This window comes from Rhamphochromis longiceps, linkage group LG16 (genome assembly GCF_057381845.1).
Source record: "Rhamphochromis longiceps isolate RC_006_pf linkage group LG16, R_longiceps_female_GT1.1, whole genome shotgun sequence".
In the NCBI taxonomy this organism is placed as follows: domain Eukaryota; kingdom Metazoa; phylum Chordata; class Actinopteri; order Cichliformes; family Cichlidae; genus Rhamphochromis; species Rhamphochromis longiceps.
In genome coordinates, this window is record NC_140572.1 from 12,777,547 (window position 1) to 12,801,120 (window position 23,574).

The 23,574-nt window shown below is 41.4% G+C and overlaps 1 protein-coding gene across 1 annotated transcript in view; it reads right to left on the reverse strand.

Annotated features, from left to right (window-relative positions):
* The window catches only part of vwa8 (von Willebrand factor A domain containing 8), an 88,409-nt gene that overhangs the window by 15,124 nt on the left and 49,711 nt on the right, over window positions 1-23,574 (reverse strand). The window contains exons 26-37 of the mRNA XM_085383430.1: window positions 19,919-20,070; window positions 17,728-17,836; window positions 17,251-17,389; window positions 15,323-15,510; window positions 9,991-10,110; window positions 9,708-9,772; window positions 9,501-9,626; window positions 9,314-9,423; window positions 6,573-6,724; window positions 6,004-6,208; window positions 5,833-5,914; window positions 5,023-5,227 (exon numbers count right to left, since the gene is read on the reverse strand). Coding sequence (XP_085239556.1) covers window positions 5,023-5,227; window positions 5,833-5,914; window positions 6,004-6,208; window positions 6,573-6,724; window positions 9,314-9,423; window positions 9,501-9,626; window positions 9,708-9,772; window positions 9,991-10,110; window positions 15,323-15,510; window positions 17,251-17,389; window positions 17,728-17,836; window positions 19,919-20,070 — 1,653 coding nt within the window. The remainder of the gene's footprint in view (window positions 1-5,022; window positions 5,228-5,832; window positions 5,915-6,003; window positions 6,209-6,572; window positions 6,725-9,313; window positions 9,424-9,500; window positions 9,627-9,707; window positions 9,773-9,990; window positions 10,111-15,322; window positions 15,511-17,250; window positions 17,390-17,727; window positions 17,837-19,918; window positions 20,071-23,574) is intronic.

A 23,574-nucleotide genomic window follows, 5' to 3' on the forward strand; every position in this document is an offset into this window, starting at 1 on the left:
AGGGGAGATGTCCCCAAACCAATCACTGGAGCCAAAATGATGCTTTTTCATGTTGATGCTGATGTGTAGCCTTGCCAAGACCAGCCTCAAAGGTTGCAGAAAACAATTGAGGCCTGGCTATTTAAAGCCATGTTATGGTACTTAGCTTGATGCGCTTGATTACAGTTGGACAACAACATGCGTGACTGGACCAATGTTTTTGATTTTTCATTGATAAATAGCTAATCAAGCCATACATGCAAAGCACAACTTTAAACACTCTCCTTTCCTACAAATAGACACAGACTCAAAGAGTGAGGCACAATCACAGCAGAACTCCAGCTGTGTGGGCTGCCTTACACAACAGACTGACATGAGGATTGCCTATACTGGCCGACAGTAAAAATGTCTTTAAAAAAATTAAGAAGAAACTAGTGTTAACCTAAGTAAGTAGTGAGACCTTGGTCAATAACCAAAGCTCACCTCCACTACTGTAACTGATCTCTGATTACACACTAACGTGCCTCTCAGAAACCTCTGCATAACATGAGCTGTGCTGCACACAGCTGTGTCATGTTGAGGAGTGGGTGTGTGCACTTGATCCACAGGAATATGACTTTAAGGCTTACAGTTGCTATACAAGTGTTTTTGAATGAGATTGCAATCACTCGATAAAAGTTAGTGCCACCAACCTAGCACCATCTCCATCAGGTTAACATCACCTGGTCCCCGATGCTCATTTTGTGCCTGTCATTCACAGAGGAAGTTGAGCTATGGGATTTTCTCAGCGTCGGCTTATTTCAGTAATTCACCCTTGTCATCACACTGTATATAGATATAACACTCTCTCTGCGTCGCAGCATAATTATGAATGTATCACCACACTGCTAATGCACTCTAATCTGACTCTGTCAAACCAGGAAAAGGGTTGAGTTCTTAGAACTCAACTAGTGTTGAGTTCTAATCTAATATAAAATCCATTATAAAAGCTATATTTTGATGTATTAACACAAATTGTTCTCCTTTAATTCCATAAAAGATATTTATGCACACAAAAATATTTGTATCATCTTTAGCTGTAATAAAAGGTCATGTCTAAAATCATTCCCTGTTTGCTACATGGTGTGTTACATATAATTTGCATCAACTGATCAGAATGTCTTAATTAAGGATGAGAACTTATCCGTGTAGTGCCCTTAAAACTGGAACGACAGAACAGAAAAGAAGAGAAAAGAAAAACGTACTTACAGTCTCACAAATGTGCTGAATTTAGAGTTTCCAGAATGATTGTTAAAGTCTGAACAGCCTATGGTAATGACACAATGTGCAAGCGTGTGTTCATTATGTCAGTTACTGTTCAGCTTTGAGTGAACTATCGGCTGTCTATTATACCAGGATTAGTAAATGAGTGATTTCAGACACAGCTAATGTTGGCTAAACTATAACTGTTCCAGTAGATCTTGCTACAGCAACTGAATGCTCATTGTCTTTGAAAAACACAACCGATGACCTCCCAGGCTGAAAAATAGATGTCATGGAAAGGTGAAAAAAACATGGACTTTCATGTTAAAATTCACTGAAAAAATGGTTTTAACCTCTATGCAACATCTCACATAAAACTGTACATTCTCTTTTTTATAATTCCTCCATTTGAATGGATTAGAAGGTCGTTGGGGCATTGCTTTACCTCCACATATCCGAGCCACTGAACTGGACCTCTTGAGCATGTTTAAAATAACAGATTTTATAAAGTTTATAACCAGATATAAAGTACAGAAGTACAGAAGCTTAAACACATATGGAATCTCTTACTTATGTTCATATGAAAAAAAATAACACAATATTTAATCCACAGTACATCTCAGTTTTTCAACACGATGAAGAAATTCTGCTGTAGTAAATGAAAAGAAATCTGTCAGGATGACTCTTTGGGACTAAATTGTAATTAATAGATCTGTAAAAGTACCTCATTTCCCAAAATGTCTTGTAATAAGAAAACACAGTTTTTGCTTCTTCTTTTTTTCTGTATAGACAAATAGATCAGTAGGAAAAACTGTAAAATAAAGTCCCAAACATATGCCCTTCTTCACATTTTCCAAAGCCGTCCAGTGGGATTTTAAGATATTGGGAGTCTCTGTCGGGCTAATTTGGCCCCCAGGCCTTCTGTTTGACACCACTGATTTAAACAATGACACACAATTGAATTAAAACCCTCGCTTTTTTTGTTTTTTTTAATACTGGCGTCTTTAGCATAAAAGGATTTAAGGATGGATGATTCTTACCAGTCACGCGAAACTGATAAAACCACACACTGTAATGAATGAAATTAAGAGTTGAATGCTTCATGCGTAGAGATGTTTGCTTAGATTAGAATGAATATTCCAAGATTGTATCACGCTTAAGGCAAAGCTTTGATGCAGTTTAAGCAGCTCCATAAGAGCAGGAAAACACCTTTGAAGAACATGCTGAACTGTAAATACCTTATAATACCTGCATTGATGCCAATTTTCATTTATTTCTCCACAGAGTCTGGGTATGTTTGGACAGCATGCTTGATTGGTGCTTGTCTCATGCTAAAGTAATTTTGAATTTCCTGCTCCAAACAAAAGACAGATTACTACGCTCCGTAACCACAATTTGGGGTTTAAAGAAGCACCACAGAACTGAATGGTTGATGTCAAATTACTGCGTAAATCTTGGATAAATGTGTTTGTGTGCTGCTGTTGCTGCATGTCCCACTCATAAACAGTAAGCTAATGATGGCACGTTAGCGCTGAGAGACAGGCAGAAACCAAAAGAAGGAATTAAGGGAAAAAGGACGGCAACGTCAGTGGAGAAAACTTCATTTTTAATGACAGTGGGAATCAACGTTTTTACCCCTCCCTTTTTCTTTCTTTTGCTTTCTACCAGTATATGTCTCTGTCTGTCTCTTATCTGCGGTCCACGCCTTGTCTTCTAGGATAAATAACCTCATAAATTTCTTATTCTCCTTCAGACCACTACAGACAGACAGTGATATAAGAGCGATGGTGTAAGTGTGAATACACACTTTTGAATGTGTGTATGCAGTCACACATAGTGCATGAGGTCAGCCCTTTTCTTGAGTAAATACATGTCCCAGTGTGATGCTGGGCGCACGCTAGTGTGTGGGTGTCAGCATAAATGCGTGCCCGTACACGAACGTTCAAAAATATTCTGTGTGTTATATAAAGGTCTCAGTGATTCAGTGTATCTGCAGATTGATGAAGCTGTGTTATGTTGTGTGTGTGCGTGCAGGTTCTGAATGACCTGAAATTAATGGTGTAGGAAACACTGCACCATTAATCAATGGCTTTTCAGTAAAATGAACATATAGATGGATGCATGAATGGATGGGCATAAAGAGATTTCGGAAACTATTATTAAGATCGACTAATTTATGAAGTGAGCAATGTGGTTAGAAAGCTTTGTCTCAGAGTTCAACATGCCATATTTTTATGACTTGTATTAACATACTTGGCCCTATACTTTACAACTGGTACAGCATACAAATATGTCCATTAAGGTGGGACAAAGCATCTGTAGACACTTCTACAGATGCTTTAAACTTTGAGGGAGCAAGCATGTGCATGCATGAATATGAGTGAAACTGAAGAGCTTGTGTCAGTGGGGAAAGGCCAGGTAGATGGAAAAGTGGCACCTGGCCAAACCTGCCGAAAACAGGGAAGTGTAAAAACAACAAATCACACAATTAAGTGTCAGGTTGAGTGACTATAACTGGTTGCAATATGCAGGATAGCTGCAGACACCAATCTGGCACCATGCGTGCAGATAGATGATGAGTGATGTCTCCTATGTATCTTTGTCTGCAGGAATGATGTCAGCTATGCTGTAATGGAGCAAAGTCAGAGCGACGTGTGGAGGCGCCACGCTTACTTGGGCACACACACATAGCTCATTGCGTGCTTTTCCAGAAGTATACAGTAGAGGTATTAATGAGTATTACGAAGGCAATAAGCCATCATGACATGAGCTTTGTTTATTAAACCTGTTAACCACTTCCAGCATGAACAGATTTCCTTCTTTTTTCCACTTCACACTTTAGTCAGAACCCATTTTGTTATGCTCTATAACCATGTCATAAAAACAAGGTACTTGGCACATACTGTGCAAACATCTACGCCCATATAGAGCTAACGTAGTATGTACACTGTTTGGCAAAGCAGATATAGAGAGCCTTTTAGGCGGCTGTGAACAAACTCAGTAGAGCCCATGCTGTTTGCTGAGACTGAGCACAGGGAGAGTCTGTCCAAGTCTAACCTACAGTGGACTCAAGGTGACCCACCAAAGAAGATATGACTATTGACAAATCTAAACCAGAAACAGGCAGAAACGGTGAGCTATGGGTGTTTTCGAGTCTATAATCTCACACAAAGACGCTTGGGATAGCCTTGTGATATGTTTTACAGCAACCAATGCAAATAGCTCAGACTCCAAAAATTAGTCACTGATATTATACAACTTCATGATTGGTCTCCTTGTTACCATTTTTTCAGGCCATGTTGCATCTTCTATCTTCATGCCTGGTGCAACAAACACAGATCTGCAGCTAATGCTCTCTGCATGTGGACGACTCCAATATGCCAAGAATGTTTGTGTCTATGTGCACATGTGGGCACCTAAACAATGCTGTCTCAGTGCTCTGGTCTGAATGTTCTGACCTACACTAAGGGTCAAAGCTATTGCATCATCAGCACGACAGCCAGCCATTCATAACCACCCACCCTGGGTACAGCTGGGTCATGAATTATGGAGCTGAAAATATTCCCTTTAGCACAAAAACAGAAATGTTTCAGCTAATGTCTTCTGCCAGAGTGAGGCGAGCATGCAGAGCAACTTCCAATGGAGAGTTGCTTTAAAATAGAGGTGCTGCCCCTCTGTGGTGTGGAGATTAACTGCAGGCTGCAAGCGTTTCTAGTCATTGTATTTGCCACTTTGTGGAATTCTATAGAGAAACTTATCAATGAGCCATGTAATGTGCTCAAAGACACTCTGTTGTATTACCTGTATGGGTCTGCCGTCCTCTGAGCCAATCATATTCCTCCATTCCATCAGTGAGTGCTGCAAGGTGTCTAATCCTGTCTCCCAGAGACGGATGTACCCGCCCATATCCACCGTGACGACACCTCCAGAACCAAGAGCAGCTATCAGCACATCACACTCTGACACCTTGGACACCCAGTTGGTGTAGGGCGACACAGTCATTGACCTGCCAATTACAGATACAAGAAAAGGTCACAACACAGAACACAGAAAAAGAAGTTGATTTAGATAAGCAGGGACCATTGAGTTTTTATTCCACTCTTTTCTATTCCAGATCCTATGCAATTATAGTAACGATATTTATTCATGGTCTGTACAGATCTTATACTGGGCCTTGGGGCAGGCCTTCAGATCATCCTCTGAAACAAATGTTTTATCTCTTTCCACCCTTTAAAGCTGCCCCTCTTAAATAGATGATGGGAGGGGCTTCTGCGCTTACCGGCAGAATGGTGTACTTGAAATGACAATTTTCACATATGCTGGGTTAATTTTTTTGGAACCTGGTCCATGTTAAATATGAGTATCCATTTGTCTAAGAGACAAAAATTAGGGGGAAAAAAGCGTAATATGTCCTCTAAAAAAATTACAAGTTTCCAAGGTTGAACACATGTAAGATGCAGAGAAGATATATTAGCACTTTTGGGTTTTTTTTCTTTTATAGTGCAATGCTGTCACTGACCTCTAGCTGGAGCCAAAGGATGTAAAGTTACATTCTTGTTCTGAAAGTACTGCAGAATGAGGTAGTGAGGTAGTAAGACACCAGCGGTTTACCTTGGAACAGGAATATATTTGAGCTTCTTGGAGTTGAGATCAGTCACCTCCAGGTATGCTGCTGTCATTGGAGGTGTGACGTCTGCGTGGCAAAGAAAACTAATCTTTAAACTTTTGAAAACTTTCAAAACTTATATTTCCTGAAAACCTTTATGTAAGGTGAACTCTGACCTTTGGGGTACAGCTCTTTTAGGGGGACTTTGTTAGGTGGAAGAGCTCGAACCACCTGATTGACCGGGATCAGACCGACACAATTCTCCTGTTTGGCCGTGGCGCTCCGAAGCCCTCCTCTGAAGAATGCTTGAGCCCCGCTGTCACCACTCTTTATCGCTGATAGGTTGACGGGTCTTTTAAAGCTGTACACTTCATTAGGTGACTCATCAAGAGAAGAAATCCGAAGGAAAACGTCACTCTTAAGCCATCGGTCATACGCATTAGAGTAACTCACTCACAATGCTCTTTGTTTTCAATTAACATCTTCTCTAACGCTTTCATTTTTTCATACATGAATCAGGCAGATAAAATACAGACTCAAAGCTAGGCCTTGTCTTAGCTTTGACTTTCAAATAGGTTCCAAAAAAATGTTAACGCCACATGACCCCGCTTCCCTTCAAGCTCTATAGAGTTAAACTAGATATTTCTACTTCTAGTAGAAACATAAAAAGAAAGAAGACAGGAAACTGGAAAAAGAATTATTATTGTCACACAAATTTCTTCACCAAATTCCCTCATAATCTCACCATGAGATCTGGGAAGCCGACGATGAGCCGCGCGTAGGAATCTGTGTCAACCAGCACACGGTTAGGGGAAACAATCTTCTGGTTCAGAGCGGCACTCAGGTTCTCGTTGGGTAGCTGCTCACATGACAGCATCTGGGGTATAGACAACTCGGCTGCAGTGATGGACCAGCATGAGTTTGGTGGAACAGAAACATGAAAGAAAGCAGTGAGAAAAAGAAAGAAATAGAAACTTGTCCATTGGGGGAAACTGGGACTGAGTGTTGTCGAGGGTCACATCAATAAGCTGAACTCACTCGTGCTCAATATTAATTTTTATTTCTTTATAAGCCCTCGCTCCTTGGGAAATCAATTGCCCTACTTCTGAACTCAACTCTACTCAATCTTTGTACTTCATGTGAAGAATGCAGAAATGACATCATTTAGAAACCTGTCAAGAAGCTCCCGCATTTCCTCTTAAGAATACAATCCACTGAAGTGTGACAACTATGAGCTATAGACTTTTCAAATGACTAAACATTTGAAAATGTATTTAACTTATGGCCATTTAATGTATAAACTTAGAGGTCTGAAATACAGCTGTTATTAGTTTAATTCTCTCTATTTCAGTCTCCATGTTAATTGGGTCTTTAAGAACTGCTACACAGCAATACAGAAGAACATGAAAATCTGTTAAATAAACATAGGGAGATTGCGGTTTGCCATTAGGTGCGATTTTCCGAAAACACAAAATTTCATTTCATCTATATGGTGACGATTGCCAGCTTTATCTATCTTTTAATCACTCTGACAGCTCCTCGGTTGGAGTCCTGCTTGATTGTCTTAGCGATGTTAAGTCAAAATTTCTAAAATTTTAACAAACGGAAAACTGAAGGAATTTTATTCGGTCTCAGTCGTTCTTTTGGTACCCCAGATGTTGACTTTGCTGCTCTGACCCCTGAAAAGCTCGGTTACTAATCTTGGGGTAAAAATCGACAGTGCGCTTTGTTTTGATGCCCACGTAAATGGCTTGGTGAAATCTTCATTCTTTTACCTCAGACGTCTGTCAGAGGTAAGCCTCTTCTCTCCAGGCGTGACTTGGAAACTGTCATCCATTCTTTTATAACCTCACGCTTGGATTACTGGAACTCCCTTTTAATAGGGGTTGGCCAGGGCGCTCTGTCACACCTGCAACTGGTGCATAATGCTGCAGCACGGTTTTTAACTGGTAAAAGAAAATTTGAGCAAATTACTCCAGTTCTGGCCTTCTTACAAAGGCTTCCAATTTAAAATCATTTTAAATTGTAAATCCTTAAACAGTTTGGCGCCTGTATATTTGTCCAATCTGCTGAAGCCCCCCTCGTTTACTCCGGTCAGCTGAGCAGCTGTTGCTCTCAGCCCCTAAATCGCGGCTGAAACTTGGAGGAGACTGAGAGTTCTTCTTCTTCCTCGTCACATTAGGCAATCTACTTCAGTATTGGTCTTTAAATCCAGGTTAAAAACAAATTTTTATCCGCTGGCTTTTGACTCAGTGAGTAACTGCCATTGTTAATTTATTGTTATTGATTTATTGTACTTTTTATATTTCTGCTGTACAGCACTTTGGCTGCCCATGTGCTGTTTTTAAAGTGCTATATCAATAAATTATGGTACGGTACAAAGATTATTTCAAAAGAGATTTCACTAATTACGATCAAAACGTGCAAACCTTTTAAGCGCAGTAGGACCCGCTTTGTTTGTTTGTTCTTTTTAGTTTCTTTGTGGCTTTTTTAGTCCATTTAAAAATGTGATGAATATAATGTTGGAGAAAAAAAAACAGTATATCCCACAAGTGGATATTTGACATATTTAAACAAGCAAACACTTTGAAACAGTCTCTAAAAGTTAAAGGTGATCTACATGAGCAACATCACAAGTTATTAGCTTTTCAATTATTTATTGATAAAAATATAAACGGATATTCTTGAATGGAAAAAGTAAGTGCATATTTGGCCTCCAGACGCTAGCATTGAACAACATCTTGAAGTTGTTTTGCATATTTGTCCACCAGTTACTGACATCAGCTTTCTAAGATTTATGACCACAAGAAGTCAAAACTTGTAGAGAACATATCTTTATTGCTGGACTGACGTGTTTAGGCTTGTGGCTTTCATCAGTCAGGGTCATCAGGATCATGATGACCACGAAAACCCCGAAGACACGTCTTGTGGCCATCAGAGCTAAAGGCCACTAGTCAATACAGATTACATCTATCATTACAGCCCTCTTCCTCTGCTTGTCTACCACCACTATGTCCAGTTGATTAGCCGCCACCACTTTGCCTGTCTGTAACTGGAAGTCCTACAGGATCATAACTCGGTTGTTCTCAACAACTCAAAGGGGCATTTTCCATTTTGACCTTGGGACAGGCCATACTCAGCACAGGTATTCCTGTATATTATACAGGCTACCTGGTTCTGCTATTCCATGTATGCCCTGCCTGCTAGCATCCTGGACACTGTTGTTATGTGCTGGATTGTCTCTGGGTATCTTTGCACAGCCAGCACCAAGGATCTTGCCTGGTGTGATAGACCACAACATCCCAGGAACGACATCAGATCTGTGTCCAGAAGAGCACCAGTCTAGTTAAAGCTAAGATACTGCGCAGGACCATTAAGCTCCCAGACCTCTGGTAGAGGTCCCAAGCTTGAATGATAAAGACAAGAAAAGTAAGATTTTTCATTTCGACTCTGTGTGTGTGTGTGTCTGTGTGTATAAATATATACCTGAGCTTGTTCCATGGCCTGAGTTGACTGAGTCCTCACTGATGCTGTGAAGCTGACAGACTCCAGAGTCTTCAGCTGCCATGTGCATGGGCTTGGTCAGCAGGAACTTCCTATACAGTCAGACATGCACGATTATTTTAAAGTTCAATCCAGAGACCTGGACAGATATTTGAGATCCATTACTTACTTGTTAGAGTTGCTCTCCAGCAGCAGCCAGCGGTCCTCTGCCACCAGGAAGACAGACTTTAGGTTGATCGGAAGGGAGATGGAGTGAACTCGTCCCTCAAGCACATCCAGGACCTCCAGCTGGTTGCTGCACATGCAAAAGCAGCGACTGATACCACAGGACTTCAGGATGCTGGTGCTGTGTAACAATGTCATGGATGTAGTTTACCTGTCCTCCTTATAGAACAGAAGCCAGTTTTTGTGGGAGAAGTCACGACACATTTTATACCCTGCCTGCAGGCAACAATCACAGAAACAAAAACACATTAAGTTCAAATCTTTTCACGGAATGATCAGATGAATAATTGACAAGTCTTTTCATAATGCAGTCTAGTTCAATGTCAGATTTAAATCTAGTCACGTGGAAAAAATAAAGCCTTGAATGAAAAGCAAAGAGTTTACGAGCCACAAGTGAATTTAAATTTGTCTCTGGAGACACAGAGTCTTCTGACCTGTTGTTCCTTACTGTTCCACCAGTTCGACGATCTGCTGGAAGACTGATCACTGTCGGGGGAAATCATGAGCCTCCGCAAGGCGCCTGTCACCAAGTCCAAATGGAGCACTGTGTTACCCTAAAGAGACAGAAAGAGGAATTAAAACTGGAGAATACAACTGAGAGGAGCCTGAATTCTGGCTGGTTTTCAGGGGATCAAACACTTTTCTCACTCGGTGCAAATTATAACTTTTGTATAATATGTTTTTTGGTATGTGTTTTTTAAATGATATTCTGTCTCTCCATTAAAATTAAACCATAAAAATTAGAGTGTTAATTTGTCTATTTGGATGCCATTCACCACTACACCACAACGCACCACTGCAGGACTTTCCTAACTACAACTACACAGTTTTCAAACAAAGCTTGCTGACAAGAAAATACAAGCTCACTACACCAGCACTAGTAGTGTCATTCAGGACACTGATTTTAACATACAGCTGCTTGTCTACAAATCACTCGGCAGCTCTGTGCCTAAACACATGTCCAAAAAGCTAAATACATATTATATGAAATATTTTGTTATTTGAAAGACCTAGGAGTGTCTTCTCATGTTTTAAGGTTCAAAGGAAACCTGTAGTGAGGTGGGCAGCATTTTTACAGCCTAATCACTTGGAGATCCAACACTTTTGTATAACACAAAACTGTCAACACTGAATACAGTTGTCAGCAAGCGTACTTGGAAGATTGATGGAAAAGGTTGGTTATTAGTCTGCTAAGACAGCGGTCCCCAACCTTTTTTGCGCCACGGACCGGTTTATGCTCGACAATATTTTCATGGACCGGCCTTTAAGGTGGGTCATTCCCCTCATCCCCAGACTCTGCTTCCTCCTCGGAAGACGTGTCAGTGGGATTAAGGAGGTCCTCGAAGTATTCCTTCCACCGCCTGACAATTTTCCGGGGGCGAGGTCGCTGAGGCAGTTAAACAACTCCTTGGTGGCAGAGCCCCTGGTGTTGATGAGGTCCGCCCCAAGTTCCTGAAGGCTCTGGACGTTGTAGGGCTGTCCTGGTTGACACGCCTCTGCAATGTTGCGTGGAGATCAGGGGCAGTACCTGTGGACTGGCAGACCGGGGTGGTGGTCCCCATCTTTAAGAAAGGGGACCGGAGGGTGTGTTCCAACTACAGGGGGATCACACTCCTCAGCCTCCCTGGGAAAGTCTATGCCAGGGTGCTGGAAAGGAGAGTTCGTCCGTTAGTCGAACCTCGGATACAGGAGGAACAATGCGGTTTTCGTCCTGGTCGCGGAACACTGGACCAGCTCTTTATCCTCTCCAGGATACTTGAGGGTGCATGGGAGTTTGCCCAACCAGTCTACATGTGTTTTGTGGACTTGGAGAAGGCATTCGACCGTGTCCCTCGGGGTGTCCTGTGGGAGGTGTTGCGGGAATATGGGGTGTCTGGCCCATTGCTACGGGCCATTCGATCCCTATACAACCGTTGCAAGAGCTTGGTTCGCATTGCCGGCAATAAGTCGGACTCGTTCCCGGTGGGTGATAGGCTCCGCCAGGGCTGCCCTTTGTCTCCGGTTCTGTTCATAATTTTTATGGACAGGATTTCTAGGCGCAGCCAAGTGGCGGAGGGCTTTCGCTTTGGTGGCCTCAGAATCTCATCTCTGATTTTTGCAGATGATGTTGGCTTCATCGGGTGAGGGCCTCCAGCTCGCACTGGAACGGTTCGCAGCCGAGTGTGAAGCAGCGGGAATGAGGATCAGCACCTCCAAATCTGAGGCCATGGTTCTCAGCCGGAAAAGGGTGGAGTGCCCACTCCGGGTCGGGGATGAGTTCCTGCCCCAAGTGGAGGAGTTCAAGTATCTCGGGGTCTTGTTCGCGAGTGATGGGAGAAGGGAGCCGGAGATCGACAGACGGATTGGGGCTGCAGCTGCAGTAATGCGGACGCTGCACCGGTCCGTCGTGGTGAAGAGGGAGCTGAGTGTAAAAGCGAAGCTCTCAATTTACCGGTCGATCTACGTCCCTACCCTCACCTATGGCCACGAGCTGTGGGTAGTGACCGAAAGAACGAGATCGTGGATACAAGCGGCAGAAATGAGCTTCCTCCGAAGGGTGGCTGGCCTCTCCCTTAGAGATAGGGTGAGAAGTTCGGCCATCCGGGAGGGGCTCAGAGTAGAGCAGCTGCTGCTCCACATCGAAAGGAGCCAGCTGAGGTGGTTCGGGCATCTGACAAGGATGCCCCCTGGGCGCCTCCTGGGTGAGGTGTTCCAGGCATGTCCCACCGGGAGGAGGCCCCGGGGCAGACCCAGGACACGCTGGAGAGATTATATCTCTCGGCTGGCCTGGGAACGCCTTGGTATTCCCCCGGATAAGCTGGAGGAGGTGGCTGGGGAGAGGGAGGTCTGGGCCTCTTTGCTTAGGCTGCTGCCCCCGCGACCCGGCCCCGGACAAAGCGGATGAAGATGGATGGATGGATGGATGGACGGCCTTTAAGGTGTCGCGGATAAATACAACAAAATAAAACTAGTACCGGTACCGAAAAAAATACGATTTATTCATAACACACTGAAAAGACCCAGGAAAACCGAGTTAACGATAAAAACAATAATAAAACAACGCTGAAAACCGATAAACTGTCCCTGAGCTCATCAGTGACTAGGATTGTCTTTTGCTTCCAATAACCTCCATCTGTGCTCTTTTACACCACCCACACAGCTGATCGACTTCTTCTTAATTAGTTTCACTGAATTAACTAAATATTTCTTGATTTCAACTTGTAATTCCCTGTGTGGTCTCCTGTTTTTGTTAATTATGAGACAGTTTATGACCATTTCTGTTTAATACTATAAATCCTAGTGTTTATTTCCTCCAGTACAGTTCCTCCATCAACAGAGGGTGCTCTTCTTCCAGTGGAACCCTCTGGTTTGGGTGCTGATGTTCCTCTACATTCAACAAATGTGCCTGCTGCACTTTCAACTAATTCAATTCAAAGATAAACCGATTGCCCGTATGGGCTTCTGTGTTTGTATGCAGGATATTTGTGTGTGTGTGTGCGTGTGTGTTTTGGATGAACTGTGCAAAAGGCTTTCGTTTGTGACGCACAAGGATTCATCTTCAATTGAGTTTTATGAGAAGGAGCCACAGGGGAGCTGGCCTCGGGCCCGGCTACCCTGCTTCACGCTAATGGTTTCCTTATGGCCTCCCATTCCTGACACTCACACAGTGATACTGAAGACAGAGAGGGCAAACCCCATTTCCTGATTCTAAACATACACTGCCATTGGAGGAAGTATGTACATCTGAGAACACACGTGTGCATCCTGCATGTGGATGTATCTGCACTAAGATTTTGTGTATCTGAGGGATAAAAATATAACTACTATGTTTTCATACCCTTAAATGTACCATTGTGATGTCTTTAAATACTTTCACAAGACTGTGGATGCATTCATTCATGTGTGTATGCTTAGCACAATCGGCCAACCTCTGTAGATTATGTATCGGAATTTCAGGAGCGGGACCACGCCTCCAAATACGCTCCTTCCGGTCGTCATCTATATAGGTTCCCACAGTTCTGCAAGCTGTTCATTCTCGTTTACGTGCCCCACCCTCCCTCCCTCCTTGTTCTCAATTCTTTAACTTCTTCACTCCTATTTAAGTACAAGGGGATCTGCCAGGCCCGGGAGCCATTGCCAGTCCCCTTCGGGGCCTTCCCCAAACCGCAGCTCACTTTATGTCCAAGCATTCACCTTTACCTACTAAAATGCTGTCAAACCTAATATGAGGACGTGGGCCCAGCTAGTGAAATGTGTGTGTGTGTGTGTGTGTGATGGTTTCCCTGATCTCCCTGGAAGGCCAATGACCTGCAAATGAACTTCATGTTGTCTGGACCTCTTCATTTTTAGACAGACGTAACATGATCCATCGCCACAGTATTTTTAGAAGTCCTCCTCTTGCCTAATATGCACCAGCTGTGGAAGTGTTCTGGTCGGAGAAACAGCCTACACACATTGTTCTTGTCTGACACTCTGCTGTCATAGGACAGGGTCTTACGGGGTAAGAGGGATTCAACGACCGACTCAACAACCACTAACCTCCAACCATTTTAAGAAGCGGACTTCTGCACAGCTATTTTAAATCTGTGAGGAATCTGTGGTTGTCCTCAAGAAATAAAAAAAAAAAAGTTTAAATACCAGTGTTGTGTAAGTGTCCGGTTACTGGATTGTAAACAAGAACGTTAGACAAAAATGGTTAGACTAGGGTTCCTCAGTGAAGACCAACAGATGCAAGTGCACCCTTTCTATACCACTAAAACTACAAAACATACTTAATGGTGATTCTTTTCATTTATGTGTGTGTGTGTTTTTGGTTTTGTTGTTTTTGTTTTGACTCCCCTCCACTACCTTGAAGACACACTGTTGTGGGTTTTGACCACTGGGGGTGCTGTACAGCTTTGATGAATAAATCATCTTCTGGAACTCAGACGTTTATATCAATTGCAAAAGCCAGTCAAGTTTGATGCTGTTAAAGTTAGCAACACCCAAACGTATATTTGACCAGTCACGGAGGCTCCACTACCACCTGTCTAAGACAGACCAATCACTTCAAGGACACGAGGTTTCCTGACCACATTTATAAAAGCGCCTGGCACCATACCAGGTATTGTTGATAAATAAAGAAGAACGGTCTGTGGCCACCACCTGGAGTTGCTACTCCAGTGCACCTGCTGTCACCTTCATTTGCACCAAAGCAGGTGAAATAGATTCATAATGGTTTATGGTTCCTAACTGGACAGAGAGATATCCCTGAAGGTTAACTGACTTTGTGCTATACTGTGATGATCCAGTGTTTCCTTTTTATGGAGTACCTTGTGCTAGCACATCTATTTGTGTGATGCACTCATACTGTATATGAATCAACCTGCTAGCGAAGCCAGACACTTTGACATAATGACTTCAACCTCATGATGGTCGTCAAAATACTTTTGTATACAGTCTATGGTTGAAAACTGAAATCATGATAACATAGCAAAATGTACAAACTGATCAAAGTGGGCAAAAACTGAAAAATGTCACCTTGTCCATAGGTATGTTAAGTGTTACAAGCTACAAGCCTTTTAGGGAGTGTGTGAGAAATGTCAGCACAGAGCAAGCCCCAAACCCCACTTCCCTTTGAACAGGCATTTAGAGCAGTTTGGATAAACGGCCATTGGGCTGTGGTGAAAATGTGTAACATTAACAATGAAAATCTCATTGGGTACATTAATTTCATTCACTCGATCTAATGCAATCTAATCATGCAAACATGTCTTTGTGTACATGTGTATATATTTGTCTGCCAACCTGTTCCTCGTGCAGCACCACCTGTCCATCCAGTGGACTCCCAAGTGGAGCAACCGTAACAAAGGGCTGCCAGACACCACTGATGGTCCTGGGGAAGACATCGTAGAGCTCTATGCACTTGATAGTTTCCCCACGCTCCTTCATGGAGTACAGGGACACTGGGTTACAGGTGGCCACATACAGCACATCTGTCAAAACAAAGATTGAATGCATTCTCTGAATTGAGCTACTGCAACAGGCAGTACATTTCCCAGAATGCAAGGTGCTAATTAAATAGAGTAATGTTACTCTGCAGCTGTCGTGTCGATGCAAAATGGTGACAATCTGAAATTAGGGGTGGTCATCATTGATCGAATATATAGGGATTAATAAATACACTGTAGGGGTGATTTCTGACACAACCGATGTTATAATGGACACATGGCACTCAAGTGATTCTGGATTGAACTGATGAAAGAATTCTGCAGGAGACCAAAAACTTATTTGGGGGTGAATTCAGCAAACCTTTGAAGTTTAAAATCGGATTTTTAAGGAAATTCTGTAAATGTAAAGTTTGTAAATCCTGATGAATACTGAAATAAATCTAAATACACTTAGATAAAGTTTCAAAATAGCTACCCAACTGAGTGCATACAGGTGTTTTAAGATGGCTCGCATGGTGTGAGGCTTGCTTTAAAGGTTTTTTTTTTTCTTTTTTACCTCCAATGTGAAGTCTGACAGGTGCTTTTCAGTATGCTTCTGATTAGGCCACCTAAAGCTGATATAAAGCTTCTATAAACTTCTATGTTTTCTTATATATTGGTTAGTTGATATCATCGGCCAGTATGGACTTACTGCAAAGATATGAGGATATATGTTGTCCAGTATGTATGGACTGATTCTTATACAGCGCCTTTCTATTCTTCTAGAGCACTCAAAGCACCTAATATAAGATCCCTCATTCACCCATTCACTCCAGCACTTTTTTCTTCTATGTTTAAGTTCTTTTGTATCTAATGGGATTAGTATCTTGCCCGAGGATATTTGGCATGCAGACTGGAGCAGCCAGGAATCCAACCACCACTTTTCCGATTAGTAGATAGCCTGCTCTACCTCCTGTGCAACAGCCACCCTTGTGCATCAATGTAACACTTGTGATTGTCTCTTTTATAGAGCATGGTGCAGAAAAAGACATCTGGGGTGATTTACAAATGGTGTCATCACATAGTTTGTTAAGCAGAGTTACGTCCTCTCAGCACTGCCTGCAGCACATGTAGCAGAGTAGCACCACAGCTGAACAAACATGGCGCAAAGTCTAACCGTGTGTCCGTGGTAAGTTTCCAACTACTTTAAACTGTAAATTACTGAAAAGTTGTAACAGTAACTCCATCCTTAATAACTCAAGAACCAATAACTCAGGGGAAAAAAACAGTATTAAAAATCCAATCTCTTCTAATATCTTTTTGTTTTTAATTTTACTAAAAATTCTATAATTAGGAATTTTTAATTACCTTGTTAAATTTCCAGGTGTTTTTTTTTAAATGTTCTTCTGTCGTTAGTGATTTTCCTATTGGTCTAATTACTTTTTAAATACATGAATCCATTCTTCATTATGTCATGTTAATGGTATCCTGTCTTCTTCCAGTTTATGATCACTGTCACTGCATATCTTGTGCTTTTCCTCTCCCTTACACAGCTGCACACTGTTTCCAGTACATACTTCAAACAGTTTCCTTGCTTCATCCTGTACTGTCCACACACACACTGAGGCCTAGGGTAAACGTTTTTTATTGTTGTTATTCCTTCCTGTATATAGCACCTTATTTACTTCATGATGCTTCACCCACTGAAATCTCTAAAGCATCACAAAGAAAAGAACATCTGATAACACAGACTCGAGGAGGGACTGCTTAATAACGTGCGCAAGTTTGTGTTTGCTTGTATAATACCATCTTTGGTGGTGACGTCACAGATGATGTTAACTTCATTCATGGGAATCTGCCAGTGGGCTTTCTCTTCAGTGAAACTCAAAGCCCTGCTTTCCTGCCTGTTGCAGGGGTACTTCTGGACACGCAGAAACACTGGGCCCTGGAAACAGATGTCAGACACTTATAGCAGTGCGCACGTACTCACAATATATCAAAACAAGTCATACTATTGCAACAACATGGCACACTCTAGTGTTCTGCTTGCAGCTTAAGTGCGAAAGAGTTAAAAGAGTACATTTGATAAGCAATGTAACCAGAGGAACCATTTGGGTTGTGGATGAACATCTTGATACATTTCTTACGTTAAAAACTCACTGCTGTCAGTCTTTTGTAGCTGGGAGGAATGTAAGATAACCACAGACACTCACTTTGAGTACTGGTCCAATACACGAGAAGTGTGGGGCATCACACTGTAATAACCTGTCTTCATGTGTATACCTTGACATCTATGGGCCGTGTGTCCGTGGGACACAGTAGTTTGCGTCGAGTGTTGCCACCTTGGTTTATGGTCCAATATCCTGTCATCTTGACCTCTGGCAGCGGAAACCTAAAAATTGAAGGTCACATGATAACTCCACTGTAAGGCCTGCAAAATGTAATTTATAATAAGAAAGTACTGGCACAGATGCATGGAAGTTTTTTGTTTTTTTCTGGGTGTGGGTACTGATGTTGTGATTTCTCATTTTGGAAATGGGAAACGATTTTGCTTGCCCACATCAATTAAGATGAACTCAGCCTACTTAAGGGCTCAACGTGGCTGCCACAAACTGACTTCAGATGTGAGCCTTATCCTGTTACAAGCTAGATTTTTAAAAGAAAGACTTTGAAATGTGATCCCATTGTCTCAAGAAAGGCTAAAGTCAACATATTCAGAACAAGCGTCTATGTGTTTGTGTCTGACCAGATGTCCACTGGTTTTCCCATGAATCTTATTGGCTGCAGGTGGAGTGAAAAATGCATCAGTACCACAAAAAAAAAAAAATTCTGGAGGATAGACAGTTCTCTAATCATAAGCATTTCTATGAATGGAAAAGCAGAAAGAGAAATTACTCTTTGTTTTCCATTTCCAAATCTGAATGGACAAATGTTTGCTGTGATGTGGGTAGAGAAACTAGTCTGATAAGGTGTTTAAGATGGGTGATGACAGAAGAGTAATTTAACGACTTGGATTGATGTCGGTACAGACATAACAGGAAAATACTTGTTTCTGCCCTGTTTGTTTCAGGATTTACTTGTTAATGAGATATGAATGTGTATTTATAAATGTGATACTTAAATAAAACCACAGGAGACAGAAGAAACAAATATTTTCCTTTATTTAAAAGACAAAGCTGTACATTGTGAGGCAATGGGGTTGATTTCAGAATAGATTTTTCTTATAAATAGGTTTTAGAATAGATCTTTGTTTATTTAACACTTCAGGAAGCATTGTGGAGACTTCATGAAAGCCTAAAGATCTAATAGAAACCACTCATACAGTTCAAGGCAGCATCAACCGAGTTCAAGCCTTTCAGGAATTCAATGCCAACAGTCAACAACATTTTAAAATTACAAAATGATGCCTGACAGTCACACACTCAAGTGGAACAGTCCCTGAAACCGCTGACCTCTCAGAAGCCACTTTCAGTTGGCAAGTTTCTGGAAAGGTTCTTTGAAAGGCAACAACAAAACTACCAACACAACAAAAACCACTGGCATTAAGACAAACTCCGGGGGAACAATTATGCTGAAAAATCTATGCATTAAAAGATTGCATGGCCAGGATTACTACTGCATGTCTTCTGCATCTTTGAGTTGCTCAGCTCACTACAGAGTGCCTTCCACTCGCATCGCACTAATTTAGTGAAGTATTTCACTATATCTCTTTGTAATATGTAATAAGAGAGACATTTCTCTGTGATTCATTTGCAGCGTTCAGAGCCAGCTCCAAACCAGAAGACAGATTTGTGTGCCGGGGGCCTGTGTAGGAGGGGCAGCACCGTGAAGAATGCACTAATGGAGAAGAGCATCTTGCATGCACGGCAAATATTGTACACTGTGCACGTCTGCCATCACTTTACCAGACTGAGGAAGCTAGCAGGGTTGATTATTCACATTTGAATGGGCATCATATTAGATTATATTTCCACTGTGTGTTAAGCATCGATAGTTTTTGATATATTTAAAATAGCTGACATGCTAAGATAAACTCTGAACAAATCAAGTAATGACAAGTTTAGGTTCCATTATTTAAAACCGCTTCTGACAGATTTCTAATTTTATGAGGGATAAAGGTTTGGATTAACAAGAAAAACGGATCCTCTGTGGAACTGATAAAGATCCGAGATAAGGCTCTACTCTGCGATCATTCTGAGCAGCGCCACACATCAGCTAGCACCTTTTATAGTATGACAAACCCCAAATCTTGATCTGCTCCATCGTTGACTATGTGTTCGTCATGTATTTTGGTCCATCCAGCTATTATTATCCCCCTGTGAGGCTCTGTGACCACAGTTCTAACAGTGCAACAATCTGATTCTGTCTGTGTGTGTGTCACGTAATTGATGTGCCTCTAATGTGTGTGTGTGTGTGTGTGTGTGTGTGTGTGTGCGCGTGTCTTGTCAAACATCTTGTGCTCCCGATGCCTTACTCCTTAGCCAGCTTGACAGAGCTGGGCTTGGCTCCAATGGGAATCCCGTGCTTGTGCAGTGCTTCAATTAGAACCTCCCGCATGTCTTTGTTGTATGAGTCAAAGTCAAAGACGTTTCTCACCACGTTGGCCAGACCCTCATCGGGAAATTTCTAGCGGGAGGTAAAGGAGAGTAGGAAGGAAAGGCCAGAGAAGAGGAAGTAAAAGAGGAAGGGTCACCAGGGAAAGAAAAGGAAGAGGAAGGAAGGACACAGAGAGTAGGAGGGGGAGAAACAATGATAATGACAGGTGGGAGGTGGGAGTTATGGAAAAGGGGGCAGAGACAAGGAAAATTAATATGATTTTCAGCTCCTTAACAGGGGTCAACGCAGGGAAAGTTTGGGATAAGACATAAGAAACGAAGATTAGTCATCTCTAAACTCTGAACAATGACAGACAACAGCATCTTTGCTCCGTCTTTGATGATAATTACAGACTCCAGTTCTAATGCCTAAAAGCATTTTCTGTATTACAAAGCAAACATGGTGGCACATTTGAGAATGATACTACCTACGTACTGTACAAGTGATGTTTCCTGGCAGCTTAGAGCAGTCCTTGGATTACTTGTATACATGCTGACTTCAATATTTGATACTTACACCAGTTTAATATGAGAATCCACCACTGGAAGAATATATTTACAGTATGACAGACAATAGAGGAAAGAAGAAATGGTCTTTTTTTAAACAGCAGATTTCTGATGCTTTCTTTTATATAAGCAGACAACAACCTAAAACATTGTTGGAGTGAAGATTTTGGTGACAGACTTTCTTTTTTTTTTTTTTACAATACCAAACCAGCACAGGGGTTTGGAACTGTTTGTGTGCACACTGAATATTTAACACCTTTACCAACATACTTATTTTTAAGATCTGTTTTTGGTAATGTAAAAAATATGAACAATAAGTGTAATATACCATGTTTGTCTGATTAGAGTATTATGAATAAGCAATGAAGGGAGAAGTAAAGACAGAAATTACAAATCTAATTTGATAGCTGCTTTCAGTACTTGACAGTTATTGAATATTTCAGAAATTTTTCAGACTATATTTCCAGGCATAGAAGTGCTTGACAGCAAGGTGGAAATTAACATAATAGCTGCAAATACGAATGCATCCCCTGCCCTTTCAACTCCTTACTGCAATACATCTTCAGTTCTGATGTGAGTAATCTTCATGCCATTATTAGGACCATAATTGCACTTTTAAGCCTCCATATTACAGTGTACTTATACAGTCCAGTGAATCGCTGCACAGTCAATAGCAGTCTCTCCCAGTAGGTTACAGCTGACTATAGAGCACTGGGCTGCATCGATCACGATGGTATAAATTAAGGTTAAAATAGCAATGAAGGCATAAAACGAGCTATTTAGAGTACAGCTAAATTGAAATGATTCCCTGTCACACCCAGTCATTCAGACATCAATAATGGTGGTGATGGATGAAAGAACTGGGAGGTCACTCAAATATGAGCTGGTCTCTGTACACTAAACTGTTGATCTATAGTGCAAGCTTTAATGCTTAATCCCCTCTCCTTCTCTTCTTTTGGAGTCTGTCCTTTTTGTGCTCTATAGCGTGTACATTTCTGAAGAATGTAACCACAAGGAGGCATGGTAATGTGACAGCTCTGCATGCAGCCATTCACTTGCTTTTCTTTTTCCAGATGATTGAGCTGAGAGGATGATGGTAAACAGCAGCTTATAGCTATTGATGGTGGGAGACTGTTAATGTAAACAGCATGCGCTCTGTAATGTGGCTCCATACTGTTCGTCTGAAGGTGGAAAACGGAGTAGCTGCTCAAAAGACTATGGTATCAAAGGGATAAAAAAGATTTGAAAATATGGTGACAATCACTTCTAAAACCTTGTAAAATATCATTCTAAATGTAAAACAAAACATCTACTCATTGAAGAAAGTCTAGCAATTTTATACTATACAAATATGTCGCTTTGATGACATATTGATGATCATCTCGCCTATCTCCTAAGTCGGTTTGTGGTGCACATCTGTGGGCTCTGAATACTAGGAAATTAGAGGGTTAAAGAGAGGAATCGGTGGCCGGAGAAAGAAAGACATGACAAATGAGGGTGGAGGGACTTTTAAGCTCCTATGGAATGGACTGGAAAATTCCTTTTAAGAGCACAGCCAATGTAACATATGATACTAATTATTTTAATGTTGGAAACCACAGTCCTGCATCAGGCAATTTAAGGCGGAGCCATTATGCTTGTCTTTATGATATACACATCACAAATTACAAAAAGATTCGGTACACTGTGAAAAATGTATATTAAAAAAAATGCAGTGATTTGCATATCTTACCTAAGCCACATTTTACTTACAAGAGAATACAGAAAATATATTGAATGTTTAAACTGAGAAAAAGTATCATTTTAAGAAAAAAAATAAGAGCATTTTGAATTTGATGGCAGCTACAGGTCTCAAAAACAGTTGTGACTGGGCCATTTTTATCACAGTGTAGCATCGCCTCTTCTTTTAACATCAGTCTTTAAAAGTTTAGGAATTGAGAAGAGAGCTCTTGGACTTTTGGGAGAGGAACGCTATCCCATTCTTGTCTCATATAAGAGTTTAGCTGCTCAACGGTCCTGGTTCTTCTTGGTCCTATTTTTGTGTCACGATGCTTCATTTGATGAAAGCCCTCTGACTCTTCTATTATGAAGCCATGCCATTATAATATATATGGAGTATGCGTTCTATCATTGTCTAGCTGAAATACGCAAGGCTTTTCCTGAAAAAGACACCTGGATCTTGTGGTAAAACCTGTATTTACCTTATAGTATGGATGGTACCTTTCCAAGCTGCCAATAAATGAGCCATGATAAGATTCTACTTTTTAGTCCAGAGGACGCAGTGTCCATGTTTTCCAAAAAGAATTTCAAATTTTGATTTCTCTGACCACAGAACAGTTTTCACTTAAAAAAGCTTTGGCCCAGAGACAACAGTGGTGTGTAAGGATTTTGTTTACACGATAGAGCTTTAACCTGTATTTGTGGATGGCACAGTGAACTGTGTTACTGAACCCCAAGAATCACATCTGTTTTCACTGCAGTGCTGCCTGAGGGCCTGGAGATCATGTTCATTTATTATTGATTTTCAGCCTTATCCCTCGGGCAAAGAGATTTCCCCAGTTTCTCTGACTCTTCTGATGACATTATGTACTGAGGATGATGAGATATTAGCTTTTTGCACACTGGTACCCATCTTCACTTCTGAGAATCTCTGCCTCTCTGAGACGCTCTTTTTACACCCTAACATGTTACTAACCAATGAACCCAATTAGCTGCACAATGTTCCGCCAGCCGTCTGTTTCTACAATAGCACCACTTACCTTTCCAGCATTGCCCTAATCATAACTTTTAAAAGACGTGTTGCTGTTATCAAATTCAAAATGCCCTCATTTGTTTTCATTAAATAGTAAAATGTCTTAATTTAAAAATTTGATATATTTTCTGAATAAAATGATGATTTCTATTTTTAATTTCATTTTACACAGTATACAAACCATTTTGGATCCAAGGTTGTATATAACGCTCCAGTGGTGCATGCTCTTATAAAAACATGGTCAAGGTTTGAAGTAATGTGTTTAAGCTATGTACA